Consider the following 15,586-nt stretch of genomic DNA (forward strand, 5'->3'; position numbering starts at 1 on the left):
TTTATTTAATATTCATAGTAGTTTAGTTGGAGTTTATTATTAAAATAGTCTCTTTTTTTTTTTTTTTTTTTTTTTACAGATCAGGAAAGTGAGGCTCAGCAATGTTAAGTAACTTACTTAAGGTTATCTAGATAGGAAGTGGTGGAGCTGGAATTTGAAACCAAGTGTATGTGACTTTAAATCCAGGTCTCTCTACTGTTATCCTCTCTTTCCCCACAGAGCACAGAAAAACTCCATCCCCAAATCCTGGGCTTATGTATAGTAATAAAATTGAACATGTATTACTGCCATTATTAGATATGTTTAATATATAGCTTTAAAAACAGTTCTGGGTTGAGCTAAGGCCCAGCAATGGGAATGGAAAGAAGTGTTGAATGTGAGCCAGTAAGACCCATATCAGTGAGATGGTGAAACTGATTAGATGTAAGGAATATGCAAGAAGAAGGAATCTAGAATGACTTGCTGATTTTACCTTGGGTGATTTTATCATCAAGATAAAACATCCAACAAAAGGAACAGACTTTAATGAGGTAGTCAGTTTTTGGCATTTGGGGTTGACATGCCTTTGTGAAAGTTGGCTACGTGGGCCTGAAGCTCAGAGGGTGGCCAGAGCTGGAGGTGTGCATTTGGGACCAACATAGAGGTTGTAGTTGAAGGCACAGACTGGTTCCTGTTACACAAGTGGATATATGGGGTAAGAAATCAAAAGGGCAAAAACACCAATATTTAAGTAGTGGGCCATGGAAACGGAACTGGCAGAAGAGGCCAAGAAATAATAGGAAGTAAGAGGAAGTTGAAGATTGTAGTGTCTTAGCCCCCCGGGAGAAGAGTAAAGTAATGGAGCTTGATCAGTAGTACCAAATGCTACAGAGAGGTTGAGTGAGGTTAGCCTTGGATAAGAGGTCCTCTAGATTTTGCATTTGAAAGGTTAGTTGTGACTTTCTCCAAAGCATTGTCTGTGACGTTGATGGAAGAAACCATGGTTTCTAGGGATTGAAATGTGAAAGACAAGAGATTATAGATCATGAGAATTCATCAAGGTAATATTTTTTTAAAGCACTCTGTATGCTATTAATGCTAACTATATATAATTGGGCATTCATGTTATTAAGACATGCTTGACTAGGTAAATTAATAGTTTGAATCAGGTTGTAAGGGACACACTCAATCTACTTAACAAGACCAATGTTTATAATGACTGCAGCATATTAATTCTTTGGTACAAATGTGAATTTCTTAAGTACTAATGAGACTTATCTATTAATTACAGCAAGAGGAAACACCTGGTGAAAAATAACATAATTGTAGACTATTTGAAAATAACCATTTTCTGATAGCCTTCAACTTGTAGTTGGGAATGATATCTCTCACACACACACGCACACACACACACACACACACACACACGCGCGCGCGCGCGCGCGCGACATCAAACACCAGGAGTCATTTGGCTTGATATAGCCCTAGCCTTGCCATTAACGAGACATTAATGGCAAATCATTTTCTCTCTCTGGGTCTCAGTTTCTTCTATAAAATGAGAGTAAGACCAGATTAATGGTGTTTAACCAGAAGTATACAATAGGGGCTTCTGTGGTATTATTTTAAAAAACAAAAAGCAAAAAACCATGCCTGGGCTGCTTCCCAGACCCACTGAATCAGGATCTCCCAGAGCAGTACCTGCACATGTGTATTGTATAAAAACTGTCAGGGTAATTTTTCCCCCATTTGCTGTATATGTGTTTGTGTGCACACATATTTAATTTTATTATGGAATTTTTCTAACATACACAAAGATACAATAGTATATGAACCTCCATAAACCCATCACCATTAATCACACATATTTTTTTAATCCTGTTCCATCTTGTCTTCCACACCTTTTTTCCTTTTAGTATTTTTAAGGGAATCACAGACCTTTCATCATTTCACCCGTGATTACCTCAGACTGCATCTCTGTCTAAAAAGGATCTAGGGCAGCTTTGATGAGCATCTGGTTATGAATTGCTGAATCATGCAGGTTTCAAGTCCACTGTGGACTTAGATCTGTGTGATTTTTCTTCTGTCATTTAAGCTTACCTCTGAAAGTAAAAGGAAGCTGTACATTTATGAGAGAGCGTGAGCACAAAGTGGGGCTCTGTGAGATTCTGTGAAATAAGCCAAGCTGCTCACCACATCTGCCCTCATTGTAGAGGGAACAAAAGTTCTCTCTTCCTAAGGTGGGCTTCAGTGTTAACTCAGGATGATCTGCTGGTCACGCCCTTAATTAACAGTTGAGAGCTTGAGCTTTAGAGAGCTTACATGACTCGCTAAAAGTTCCAAAATGGTCTGGTAACATTTTTAGGGTTTTGGACATGGAAAAGAAATCTGTTTCTCTCATCTTCTGCCATTCTCCAGAAGAATCCTGGAGTTGGCAGCAGAGCGGTGTAGACTCTGGGTCGTTTGTGGCCGAGGTTGTGTGTCTAGTCACAGCTCTGTTTAGAATTCCATCTCTGGTTTCACTTAACAGCTCTGACCCAGAGCATTGTCGCAGGTACAGTTTCAAGCATCTGCTTTAGGTCTGGAAACAGTGTCTGGATCTACTTGGAGACCTATGTGGAAAATCAAATTACAATATCAAGCACAAAATCTTGTTTCTTTTTCAGACATTCTCTGATTTTTTTTATAGTACTTAAAAAATACCATATTAAAAGAGAAAAATATCAGAACTTATTTCATTGTCAGTTAAGTGATTATTAATTATAGAAGTTACTTCAGGCCCTTCTTTCAAATTCTCTGAATCTGTAAGTTGGATAAAAGTTTAAGCATTTGGATAACAAAAGCCCAGTTATAATCAGAACAGACAGTTCAAGACAACAGAGAACGACTTCCGTATCTCCACCTCCAAGTGATGAATATGCCATTTTAGTTTAAGATACCCTGCTAAAATGTCCTTGTTAAATTTTCTAAAATGTGTGTTATATCTGGCCTTTATTTGAGAAAGTTATATGTCCAATTTGCCCTTTTGAAGATAAAAGGTTTTTTTGTAGTATTAAGAATGTCAGCTTTACATTTAAATTAGCTTTTAATTTAAAAGAAGAAATTAACATTTCTCCTAAGGGTCTGACATTAAATTTATGATCTCTAGAGTGTAAAAATATGAGCAACACAGTATTTATCTACACCTTTTGAGAAAATACTAAAATCATTGTTTATTTTACCAGATAGTAAGAACTAAAATCCTATTTTTAAAAATATACTTTAGTTCAATGTGTAAAACATGTGAGGGCTGTATGAGATCATTTTCTCTATTTTAACAGTCTTTGCATGCATAAGAAATTAACTAACATTTTGTAAGTTGTAAGATCCTTTGTGACTAATTTTTAATGGCATGTTAGTCAAATACTGCTCTTCTCCAGTCCTGCTGTACATCATAAAACTTCAGCTCACAAGCACACCAAAGAAATTTAAAAGTAAGGGACAGAGTCACAGCTGTTAAGGCAAAAAAAAAACACAAAAAACAAAAAGCGAAATAGGAAGGTTACAAAGACTATACTACTCACAGACTTAGTTATTTTTATGGCTCAAGCTAAGAACAGACGGTTTGGCTTAATGATCAGGCATGTTGTGTCTATTCAAAGCTTGGCAGCTCAGTGTAATTAGCATACTAATAGCTTTAGTATTTGATACACCATGATCCTGGAGCTTAATAGTAGTTGTCATACACTATTTAAATGAGAGCTTTGACATCATTTATTGTTTATCATCTTTAGTAAATATCATTTGGCCACCCTTGTCAAGAAATCCAGGGAAGGGCTTCCCTGGTGGTGCAGTGGTTGGGAATCTGCCTGCCAATGCAGGGGACACGGGTTCGAGCCCTGGTCTGGGAAGATCCCACATGCCGCGGAGCAGCTAGGCCCGTGAGCCACAATTGCTGAGCCTGCGCGTCTGGAGCCTGTGCTCCGCAACAAGGGAGGCCGCGATAGTGAGAGGCCCGCGCACCGCGATGAAGAGTGGCCCCCGCTTGCCGCAACTAGAGAGAGCCCTCGCACAGAAACGAAGACCCAACACAGCCAAAAATAAATAAATAAATTTATTAAAAAAAAAAAAAAAAAAAAGAAATCCAGGGAAAACTTTCCAGAAACAGCATTAAATTTTTATTTATTTATTTATTTATTTATGGCTGTGTTGGGTCCTCGCCCCTGTGCGAGGGCTTTCTCTAGTTGTGGCAAGTGGGGGCCACTCTTCATCGCGGTGCGCGGGCCTCTCACTATCGCGACCTCTCTTGTTGCGGAGCACAGCCTCCAGACGCGCAGGCTCAGTAGTTGTGGCGCACGGGCCTAGTTGCTCCGCGGCATGTGGGATCCTCCCAGACCAGGGCTCAAACCCGTGTCCCCTGCATTGGCAGGCGGATTCTCAACCACTGCGCCACCTGGGAAGCCCCCAGAAACAACTTTTAAACACTTCATCTTTAACCATTACACATTACCAGTTAAACTAATTTCTCCTCCAACAGCAAAGGGCAGGGTAGATTCAAGTTGAGTCAGGCTGTTAATCTTTTTATTGTTGTGAGAATTTAGATGGGATGTATTACCACAGAAATAAACACTCTGAGAATTGTTACTATCTCACACACACAAACACATACACATGCACTGAGGGGAAGGGTGTGGGAAATGTTTAATTTCATAGCCATAAAAAACCTGTACACACGCCACTCCCCATATGCTGGCAAAAGCCAAAATACAACAATTACCTGACTTTTCACATACGCATGAGAACTCTCAAGTGCCCTCAGAAGCTGGTACCTGGGCCTCTTCCTTCTAAACTAACAATCAGAGAGACTCCGGATTCCTGTGTCAGATGTGGTGCTATCGGGTACATCCCCTGACACCACCCTGATTTCAGTGCTGTGTTTTACAAGAAAGCATGGCCATACTCTCCAAAGTATGATCCCTGACCTCATTTACAAAGTATAGGCCATGGTCATATTGTTAGGGGTCTTTTTAGTTGTTCATGAGATGCCTTGGGGGAAAAGTGGCTGCATCCCCAAGCAGGTGCATGCTAATGTTGGTTACTCTCTGCAGGACCACATGACTGAATTATCCCTTGTAGCATCTTTAATTCCTTTCTTCTATTCTCTTTCCCTCTCTGTCTTTTCCCAGTAGCAAGGGGAGTAGTAGTACCATGTGGTAGATAGAAGCAACTTAACTTGTTTCTTTCAGACAGTATTCCTAAGACTTTTATTAGCATACTATTTTTAGAGAGAAATTTTATATATATATATATATTTTTTTGTTTGTTGTTGTTTGTTTGTTTGTTTGTTTTTGTTTTTTTTGCTGCGCCGTGCAGCATGTGGTATCTAGTTCCCCAACCTGGGATTGAACCCGTGCCCCCTGCATTGGGAGTGCAGAGTCTTAACCACTGGACCGCCAGGGAAGTCCCCAGTGAGAAATATTTTTGAGTGACTCGTGTAATCAGTAAACATTGATAGATGGCTACAGATGTGACTCAGATATGTGGCATGTAACTAGAATACAGGTGTCATATATTAGGATCTCCATCATAAAAGAGATTCAGTGGAAAGAGGAAATTCCTCTTGATTCTATGGAGTCAGAAACCCTCCACGGAGTGTTTTATGCGGTTTGAGGTGTGTGAGCTGGGCCTTGAAAAATGGATAGGTAGCAGGGGATATTTCAGAAGGGGAGGAAAACATACGTAAAGATACGTAAAGATAGGAAAGCATGGTATTTGTAGTGAATTTTGACTGTCCTTTTTTATCCAAAGAATGGAATATGCCACAAGGAATAGTGGGGGAGGCAGGGAGCAGAGGAAGGTTGCTATATTCCTGAACTCTTTATGGCAACATATTATTTTTCTGGATCATTTTGCTTGTATAACTCATTTATTGTAGACCTTCTATATATAAAAACTTAATCATATCAACTTACTTCACTTTAAATGTCAGCATACGTTTGCCTGCCTTTTTTGATATTCTAGGGTTGTATAAGATGTAATTATGGAAACAGTTTTTGCTGCTATTACTTTCACCAAAGAAAGCCTCTATGTAAGGATATTTGGCACTATGACTTGAGCAGAATTTCCTAACTTTTAAATCAGCATAAAGTAGATGTCGATCTGCAAACCCCAACCTGCTGTTTAGGACCCTCCTATAGTATAATAATAACAATAGACTAACAGAATCCAAAATACCGATACTTGTTTCCCTGAGTAGACAAGGTGGATTGGATTTTGTGAACACAGACTCAGTGCTTCAACTGTTGCTGTTACAGTTTTCGCGCCAACATTCGAGTTGTCAGGCCCAGCTTATTGTTTTTCACCTCCTATGAGGAAACAGTTGAGGCCAGGACAGCAGGCAGAATGGCCACAGCAGGATATAAGCTAGAGATGAACCCCAAGGGAGAAGTGCATGTAGCGTAATCCCTGAGTTATAAGATACTTCATTGATTGAATAACTGCTTTGGAAAAAGGTAACAACACTACCACATGAAATGCCCCATCCATTGTAAGAAGCAGCTCATTTTTCAAAATGTTACAAATGAAAATAAAATCTGTCTTAGAATCAAGGAAAAAGGCAAATTAGACCTGTAAACTAGAGGTGAGGTGGAGGTCAGAGACTAGATAAGGTATCAGGCCAAACTACAAGCCCCGGAAATTGGAAGTCAACAAACCAAGCCAAGGGTCCAGGCTGGATGGGAGAGATGGAGCAGGAGTTGAGGGGTCTGGGCACAGCTTGGGATCAGGACGTCCTTTAGGGATTGGATTGAGCTCAGTATCCCCAGGGAGAGGAGTCATACAAGGCTGCTAGGAATGCAGTCCCTCGTCTAGTCTAGCAGGATGGTGAGCGGGCAGCACCACGTGCTTTGTCTTTGTCTGGCTTGGAGTGAGTGCACCCTTTGGGGCTTCGCCGAGTGGTCAGGTGAGGGCGCAGGCTGTCTCTACAGGTTGAGCATGTGTTTGTAGCCTTCAGGGAACGAAGCCATTGTCGTATGCAGTCCTCTTCTCCCTTGATAGTCCTATGCAGTATCGCTTTTCTTTGTTCTTCCCGCACTACATCTCAGATGTTACTGAGAAGCAGTCTTATATCTTTTGGGGGCACCTGCGTTTTTATGCAGCCCGATCTAAAAATCATCTTATTTTTGTTAAACGTTGAAAAGAATCACGTTAATTCCATCTGTGGTATATTTATACTTTGTTTAAAAAAAAAAAATTCAAGACCATATACATTTAAAAATGATAATATGAGCACAAAAATAATATTGTGCAGCAAAGGACTTGTGTCTTATTTATTTACTAGGTAAGTAGATTTAGCACAATGCCTGGTACTCAGTAGATGCTTAGTAAATTTTGGTTGAATTAAACAGGGTGTTTGTAGTGTTTAGAGCATTATGTTTAAACATAATTTGTGCATGCTGTTTGGTCTAAGATCTGTTCAAGAACATATGGTTATAAATAATAAATTAGTATTTATTTTAGCAGAACCGTTAGGAGTTAATTAAGCCTAATATTTTGAATGCCATAGTTGATATTTTGATATTACAATCCTCAAAATCTTTCTCTGATAACCTTCCAAATACATAAAATGTTCTTAACGTCTGTGGGCAAAGGATTTAGAATGGGTCATGTCACGTTCAAAGCATGCGGTCACAGTGTGTGCTCATCAGCCAAGTGAGGAGCAGACATAATAAAAGTGTATTAGAAAAGTGTGTTTCATTTATTTTAATACTCTCAGGGACAAAAAGTTTTGTGAAATTTTGTGAATGTGCAGAAATATTTTTTAAAACGCATACATTGCAATAGCATGCAAAGTAACTTCTTTCTGATTCAATTTCATAAATTGCTACATGAAGAAGCACCCTCTAGTAGATAACACTCAGAAATCAGCACTTAACATGGCAGTAATGGTTATTGCTGTCATTCTTTACATCTTTAAAAATAATTAAGCATTACTGCACAGGCATTATGAAGTTCCCCTATCACCATTAAGAGGATATTTGAGGTTTGATGTAATTTAGCAAATTACATTATATAGTAGTTAAGGTTTTTATGTAGTGAAGTAAAATGCGTAGTAGTTAAGCACACTTACCGTATAATGCATTGTACAGAGTTACATGTTCCAGCTGCTGCCAGCTTTGTTCCAGTGTCATTATTGCTTTGCAGGCTGACGTTCCTCAGGGAGTGATTCGAGTGCAAGCTCCCCATCTTTCGAAAGTTTCCATGGCAATACAGCTAACTGAAGAACTCAGAGCCAGTGATGTACTTGCCAGGTTTCTCAGCCAAGAAAGGTAGAGGCCTGTTTTGTTTTAATTATTCCATGGTATAATTCACTTGCTCTCTCTTTCCCTCTCCTCTTTTTTTTTTTTAAACTATGGCTGGTGTGAGGGCTTAAAAATGTTGTCTTCCCGGCAGAAAACAAAAGCAGACTTAACAATTAGACTGTTGGAATGAGTTGAGTTCATTGGGTGTAGTTTGTGTTCAAGCGGAGCCTATTTCAAGCAGGAGGTCTGCGCACTCCTTCACTGTGCCTGCTGTGGGCTTGGTACATGACGCCACTCAATATTCTCTCCAGAATATGGTGATTGGAGGTTAATTAGTGTGTGTAGGCTGTTAGGAAAATCACTAATTAGGATACAGTGGGATTAAAATAAACAAAAGGTACAACTTCTTCTAGGAAATATAATGAATACAAAGAAATGCTTAAATTTTAAAACAGAAGGTATGAAGAATCGAGAGGGGACAACCGGTCCCTGGAGCTCTGAAGCCACCAGGACAAAGCACACTATCCTCAGTAGGAACGACCAAGCCTGCCCCTCTGTGTGCAGCTGGTGGGGCAGGAGGAGTCCTTTGAAGGTCATTGGCATCCCTCCCATGTACACTTTCAGAGACATTTTGCGATATCTTTTCTTGAATTTTAGGGGTTCGAACAGGGTATAGGCATTTCAGTGTTCAAATTCTTATTTTTAGCTAAAATTATATTTTAATGCTTCCTCCCCTCATTTCCACTCATTGAAATAAACAAATCTAATTTTTTTTTTCTTTTAAAGACAGGGACATCAGGGACGTTGGCCTCTTATCTTCTGTATACTCTGTCTCCCATAGCATTTCATCTCCTCAGTCTAACATTCAACTTTTCTGCCAGAACTTCTCCAATTTTAATACAGAACTACATGTATTTAATACGTGTCTGCTCTGTCTACGGCTCTCTGCTAGATGTTGGAAGGGTTATAAAAAATATTTTAAACTGTCTTCCCTCAGGGTTTGTAAATGGGGAGAAGAGATGAGCCCATGCAGTTAACAGATGGTGATGAAATAAAAGAGTGTCTTATTGCTAATTCTGGGCTTTCAGTGAGCCAGCATAAACTTCCCTCTCAACCATGCTCTGAAGGAAGTATTATCTTACTTCTGTTAGACTGATAAGAAAACCAAGACTTTGCAAGGTCATGCGTTACATAGGTGGTGGAGTAGAGCTGAGTTCTAAATCTGTGGCTTCTGTCCCCCAAGGAGGCCCTTTAACCCCTCTCCATACTGGCTCGAGCGCCTAGAGGCTATCATGAATCTGGGGGCTATTGGTGCAGAGTCTGGGACTAGATGGATTTTGGGGGGATTAAAGTCCTGGGCCAGTTGGAATTTTGGGGGATTAAGTTCTGGGAGCAGTTGGAATTTCTTGGATGTCTTTGCTCCCTAAAAGTTCTCTCCACTTCAAGGGAGTCAGTCCACTTCCTCTCTACTCCCTGTGGTGACCAAGTAGATGCCATTCTTCCCACCGGGGATGACTTCCCACCCTCTCCCAAAGGGTGTACTTGAAGATCTGGCCAGACTTCAGATATAAGCAGCTCTTCCAGGCTAGACATGGTTTAATTTACACAACGTTTACTTGCAGGACCCAAGTGCTCAATTTAATCTGTACTTGTGTTCCTCTACTTGTAGATGATACAAGGTGTGACTCTGAAGTTGTATGATATATTCCACTCTGACTTCAATATTTAGGGTAGAGTAGGATAATAGTAGGCATATTCTTATAAGAAAGCACCAGTTTTGTGACAATTGCCATTTGCATATTTGGATTTTCTGCTTGTGGTGCTTTGCTACCCCCTTAAGTGGAATCCCTTCTTCTACCTCCCCCCTTCTTGCCATCCTGCTCCACCCAGAGGGAAGTCTGATAAGCATCTTGGTCCATTTGCCCTTTCCCCCCCAGTCCTCAGCCCTTTCCCTTATGCTTGGGGATGCCGGAAGCAGATGATCTGGATCCAAATACCAGCTTTTCCTGAATCATCTTAGGCTAGTTTTTATAATCTCTATAAGTCTCAGATTCCTCATTGTAAAAGTGGGCCTACATTATAGCCTTGTGATAATTAACTGGGAAAATGACCGTGAAGCACATAGCATTATCTGTCTGGGCCACCTAATAAGTGAAATTCTCTGTAAGTGTTTATATGTATCTTCTTTCACCACTTTCCCCTCCTCCCATTTGCATTTCACTTGTATAGGGACAGTGGGAAACCCTACTTCCCTCCATCCTTTTCTCCCCCTTCTTTCTCTACTGAAGCCAAGAACACATGAATGACATAAAATAAATGCCCAATGCATTCACCAGTCTTTGATAACGACTGTTGTCTTTTCTCTATGGATTTGTTGATTAGTATTAAGTGAAAGCTCATGTATACCAGGAAATCCAGTTCAGGTTTCTTTAAAGTGGAATAAGAACATAGATACTCAAGAAGCAATCTGAGAACAATATCTGACGAGAATTATTTTTTAGTCTGCCAAAACATTCCACTTGGTTTTCATGAAATAATGACTCTTTTTATACTCATAGTTTATCGGGTTATGTACTATATTAAAAATGAAAATATAATTATTACATTATTTATTTTCAAGAGTAAGCATACGCCAGTTTGAACACGAAGTGAATTGCCTCTTGGTCAGGATACAGCTTAGCAGGGCGGCTCTTAAGCATGGGGACACCCGTAGCCCTGAACAGTCAGTGTGTCATGGACAGCAGAGTAGATGGAGCTGGATAACCAGATGAGCCATTAAATGGTTGGTTAGGAAAGCCTCTACGTACTTTTTTTTCCTAACGGTTTGGATAAAAGTCAGACCTGGTTTTCTCTTCTCAGTTCCAGGGAGTGTGTCCTCAGGGCCTTCTGTCAGTGGTTCACAAATCTTTCTGTGTATCAGAGTCCCACTAGAGAGCATTTAAAAACCACATTCTCGGGCTTCATGGAGACATATTAAATCAGAGTTTCTAGAGCCCTGGATCTGATTTTTAGCAGGTTTCCCAGATATAGAGATTTTTGTAAACCACTGAATTGTACCCATTTTTATTGTTTGAACCTAATGTTCTGGAGAGTTTATTCTTTGAAGAGTATAAACCTGTACGTGCATCCTGCTTGTAAAGTCTTCATAATGAGTATTTGCTTCTGTTTTGAGTGTGTGTACCTCCCGTATTTGGACGGTCGGCACAGGGAGGTTTATGAACCACGTCCTAGTCTTTATATTCATCTTGCGGACTATTAGAGCGGTCAGCACAGCAAACCCGTGATAAATACCTATTGAATAAATACAATGTGAGAACTAAGGTGGAAATGTTACTTCTTAGAGTTTTATGAGGACCTTTTTGGCCCCTATGCGAAATAGATGACCATATTAATAATTTTATTGGCAGCTAAAATGTTGTTACTTTTCTTTTTAACTTTACAAATTTAGATACTGATTTATTATTTCACCTTCAGATGTGCAATTCCATTTGTTTATTTTAATTTACAGGCGTGACATTTTTATTACCTATTCAGCACATTTAACAGATGGGAAAATACAAACGTGTAGATAATTACTGTATGTCTAAGTTATGAATTTTCCATGTAAGCTAGAATTCCCCAAGGACATTAAAGTGATTTACTTGCAAGCTGTCTGATGATGCAACTAATCAGTTTGTTTTATCCCTAGTAGTGGGGTTGCCCAGACTCTCAAGAATGGGGAAGTTTTTTTGTATGAAATTGGAGGAAATATTGGTAAGCGCTTTTTTGTTGTTGCTATTTATTTATTATTTTATTTATTTTTGGCTGCATTGGGTCTTCGTTGCTGTGCACGGGCTTTCTCTAGTTGCGGCGAGCAGGGGCTACTCTTCGTTGCGGTGCGCCGGCTTCTCATTGCAGTGGCTTCTCTTGTTGTGGAGCATGCGCTCTAGGTGCCTGGGCTTCGGTAGTTGCAGCATGCGGGCTCAGTAGCTGCCGCATGCAGGCCCTAAAGCGCAAGGGGCTTCAGTAGCTGTGGTGCACGGGCTTAGTTGCTCTGCGGCACGTGGGATCTTCCTGGACCAGGGATTGAACCTGTGTCCCCTGCGCTGGCAAGTAGATTCTTAACCACTGCACCACCTGGGAAGTCCCGGTAAGCACATTTTTTAAATCTTGCATTCCATATGCAGATTTGACATTGCCAATGGTTATTATTTATATCTTTGGGAGAGAAAAAGAAATTAGAAGTAAAATATAGCAAACTTGTAGATAGTTGATGAATATTGTGGGGTTTTTTTTAGTGGTCTCACCTTTTTGTTCTGGCTCTTTAGAGCTTCTTTGTACAGATGCCCATCTATGTGGAACCTGAGCCAAAGGCAGTTTCCCTAAAATAGGAATAACTTCTAAAATGGTTAATGCAGTTTTTCAAAACTTTTTTCTTTTTTATACACTGATGGCACATCTTAATAAAGGAAGTAATTGAGCTCATTTAAGACCAAGATGACACTTTTATTATGGTACAGTACTAGATATATTTAGTGAAAGCAGAAGTTATTTTTGCCATTGTTGATTGCCTACTAAATAATATACATATGCATACATAAACATATTGTTAGCTTATGAAATAGAAATAAGATAAATGGATTAGTTTTGACCATGTCTCATATTTTATTTTCCCACGTGGAATTATCAATGGGTTGTACTCATCTTCTTATGAAAATTCAAAATAAGCTTTTTCTCTTATTTTGACCTTTAAAAAGGTAAGAGTGAAATTGTCAACAAATAAATGAAATGGTGTTTAATTCAAAATAGTAATTGAAAATATTTTAAGATAAGTTTTTAGAAATTTTTTCTAGGACTTAAAATTTTTAGTAAACATTGAAAGTTGAATACAAGAATGTGAAGACTCCTAAAAATTTAAATAAACCACAACTCCCCTAGAACTCTGTATTGTTAACTCTATTAATCAAGATTAAGTGTTAGAAAAAAAAAAAAGATTAAGTATTAGTATATTTGATTTTGCATTTTGCTATTAGATATTGGGAATTAAGCATGGTTTCTTACTTAGGTCAATTCAAAACTGTTGCCACTCTTAATAAAGGTGAATAAGCTTTTAAGGAACCATTTAAAAGCCCATCACAGAATTTTCAACTTCCTAAATTAATTTGAAACCTGCACATTTAGAGAAGAACTACTCAGTTGACTTTTCCAATATTTGGCCAAGCCTTCTAATATTATGGGAGACAGGAAAAAATGAGAACTATTTCGAAGCGTAAGACTTCAGAGTTAAACCACTAGGCTTAAAGTTAAAATTGCATCCCTATCTCCCCACTGTATTAAACTGATGCAACATCTCTTTACTAGGGGGACGCTGCCTCGATGACGACACTTACATGAAGGACTTATATCAGCTCAACCCCAACGCTGAATGGGTTATAAAGTCAAAGCCATCATAGAAGTCTTACGCTGCAAATAACCGCAAGGACTCCCTTAGTCATATTTGCTGGGTCAAGAGTGTAATTAAAAGAAACAGTGGGACACTTTTATTATTCAAATGTACCTGACTCTTGAATAGTGACACACTCAAGCTTTAAAAAGTTATAGATTTGTGCTGCTGCCAGATTATGTTAATTATTATTATTCATATTATTATTAGAAAACATCTCTGGAGTGAGAAGAAAGGGGCTTATTTAGCTTGGAGGCTATTTTCATACACTCTGTGGAATGTGTCCAGAAGTGACATCATTTTTTTTTAATGTGAAAATATACTCTCTTCCCTCTCTTTTTTTCTCCTAAAATAATACATACAGTAATATATGCTTTTTCACCTTTCTCTCCTCCTGACATCTGCCTTCCCCCAAATGGGTTTACTTTTCAACCAAAAAGGTAACAAATACCAGGTATGGCAATTTGTAAAGACAGTACCTCTTAAACCAGACTGAAGTCAACAGTATTCCTGTCTCTATTGAATGTTAATATTTATCTCTTTGAATCATTTGTTCAAGCAATAGCATCCCACTTCTTCCCGCTGTATCACATGAAGTGATTTGCATTTTTTTTCAGTTCATCTGACATATGTGCACAGAACTGTATCCACTATCAAGAAAATAGAACTGTCAGAAACTGCCAATTATTACTGCACCATTTAAGACTTACATACTCAGAATAAATAAAAAATATCCATGTGGAATAACTGGATTATGGATAACAAGAGAGTGAAAGCCAGATCACTTCATGTATGCTGTACTCTTCTAAATGAAACTTAAAAAGTCATAGCTGGCTTTACCTGTTGTCATATTAACAGTACAAATATGCATGATTGTATGATCCAGTAATTGTTGAGAATGTATTCTACTGAAAGAGGGATTTTTTTTTTTTTTTAACTCATAAATAAGTCAACAGTAAGAGTTATTCTCCTGGGTATGACACAGTCATATGAACAAGCTTTTGTTTGTGTCCTTATTTTAAATAATCAGAGCAGATTTATTAAAATGCGGTGGAAAGGACTATTCCCAGGGATTTTAATGCACAAACCTTATTGTGAAAAGAGATGAGCCTCTGTACTGTAAATAAGAGGAATGAAGTGAGAGAGAAATGTTGAATATTTTTTGAGTTTAGAGTGTAGTAAATAAAAGGTGATGTAAATAAATGTTGCACAACTGTGTTTATGACACTTTTATTAGGACTTTAGGAAAAATTGCACATTCTCAGAAGCTCTTGATGTCACTCTAATTAGGAGGGAAAAATGCTGCTAATGAGAACAGTCGCAAATTTTAATTACAAGAGCAGCCTGTGGATATGATCACTTAAATATCTTTGTGGTGATTTGTGCCATTGCTTTTTTATTTAAAAAATTTTTATAATTAAATGCATTTTTCTAAATTATCTTCTCTTGGAATTATTACTTTTAACCCTATCCGTTCATGAGTATAATAATGGACTATTTTTGTTTTTGTTAAAAGCCATTTCTACTCTTTTACTGTTCCTATTTATTGTTCCTGTGTAATTTTTAAAGTGGGAAGACACGTGGGAGATTTAAACTTGTTTCCTTTCTTTTTTTTTTCCTTATGCAAATTTCTATTCTTTAGGATTTTTCAAAACACACTGTATTCTATTTCTGATTTTGACAGTATATATTAATTTCTCAGTTGGTAAAATGTTTTATTAATATTTTCATTTAATGAAGACAGTTAACAATATAAAAGCAGAATCAAGTGCTTAAAGCATTTTAGGGGTGCCCAACTTAAATAAAAGACAGGGGTGAATATGATTTAGATAAATGACTGCCTAAAGCATGTGTCAACTAATTGTCACCACATTTACTACTCACGGCAGGGAGTGGGGAGACACAAGAG

The 15,586-nt window shown here is 38.4% G+C and overlaps 1 protein-coding gene across 3 annotated transcripts in view; it reads left to right on the forward strand.

The window, feature by feature from the left end:
• Positions 1-15,096, forward strand: part of ARHGAP18 (Rho GTPase activating protein 18) — a 191,471-nt gene extending 176,375 nt beyond the window's left edge. For 2 of the 3 annotated variants that reach the window (XM_068551301.1, XM_068551298.1), the window contains exons 13-15: positions 8,158-8,282; positions 11,944-12,008; positions 13,596-15,096. In XM_068551301.1, the coding sequence (XP_068407402.1) occupies positions 8,158-8,282; positions 11,944-12,008; positions 13,596-13,687 (282 nt within the window). In that variant the 3' untranslated portion in view covers positions 13,688-15,096. The remainder of the gene's footprint in view (positions 1-8,157; positions 8,283-11,943; positions 12,009-13,595) is intronic. The other variant, XM_068551299.1, reaches the window with a different exon arrangement.
• Positions 15,097-15,586: the final 490 nt, after the last annotated feature.

This window comes from Eschrichtius robustus, chromosome 9 (assembly GCF_028021215.1).
Source record: "Eschrichtius robustus isolate mEscRob2 chromosome 9, mEscRob2.pri, whole genome shotgun sequence".
In the NCBI taxonomy this organism is placed as follows: domain Eukaryota; kingdom Metazoa; phylum Chordata; class Mammalia; order Artiodactyla; family Eschrichtiidae; genus Eschrichtius; species Eschrichtius robustus.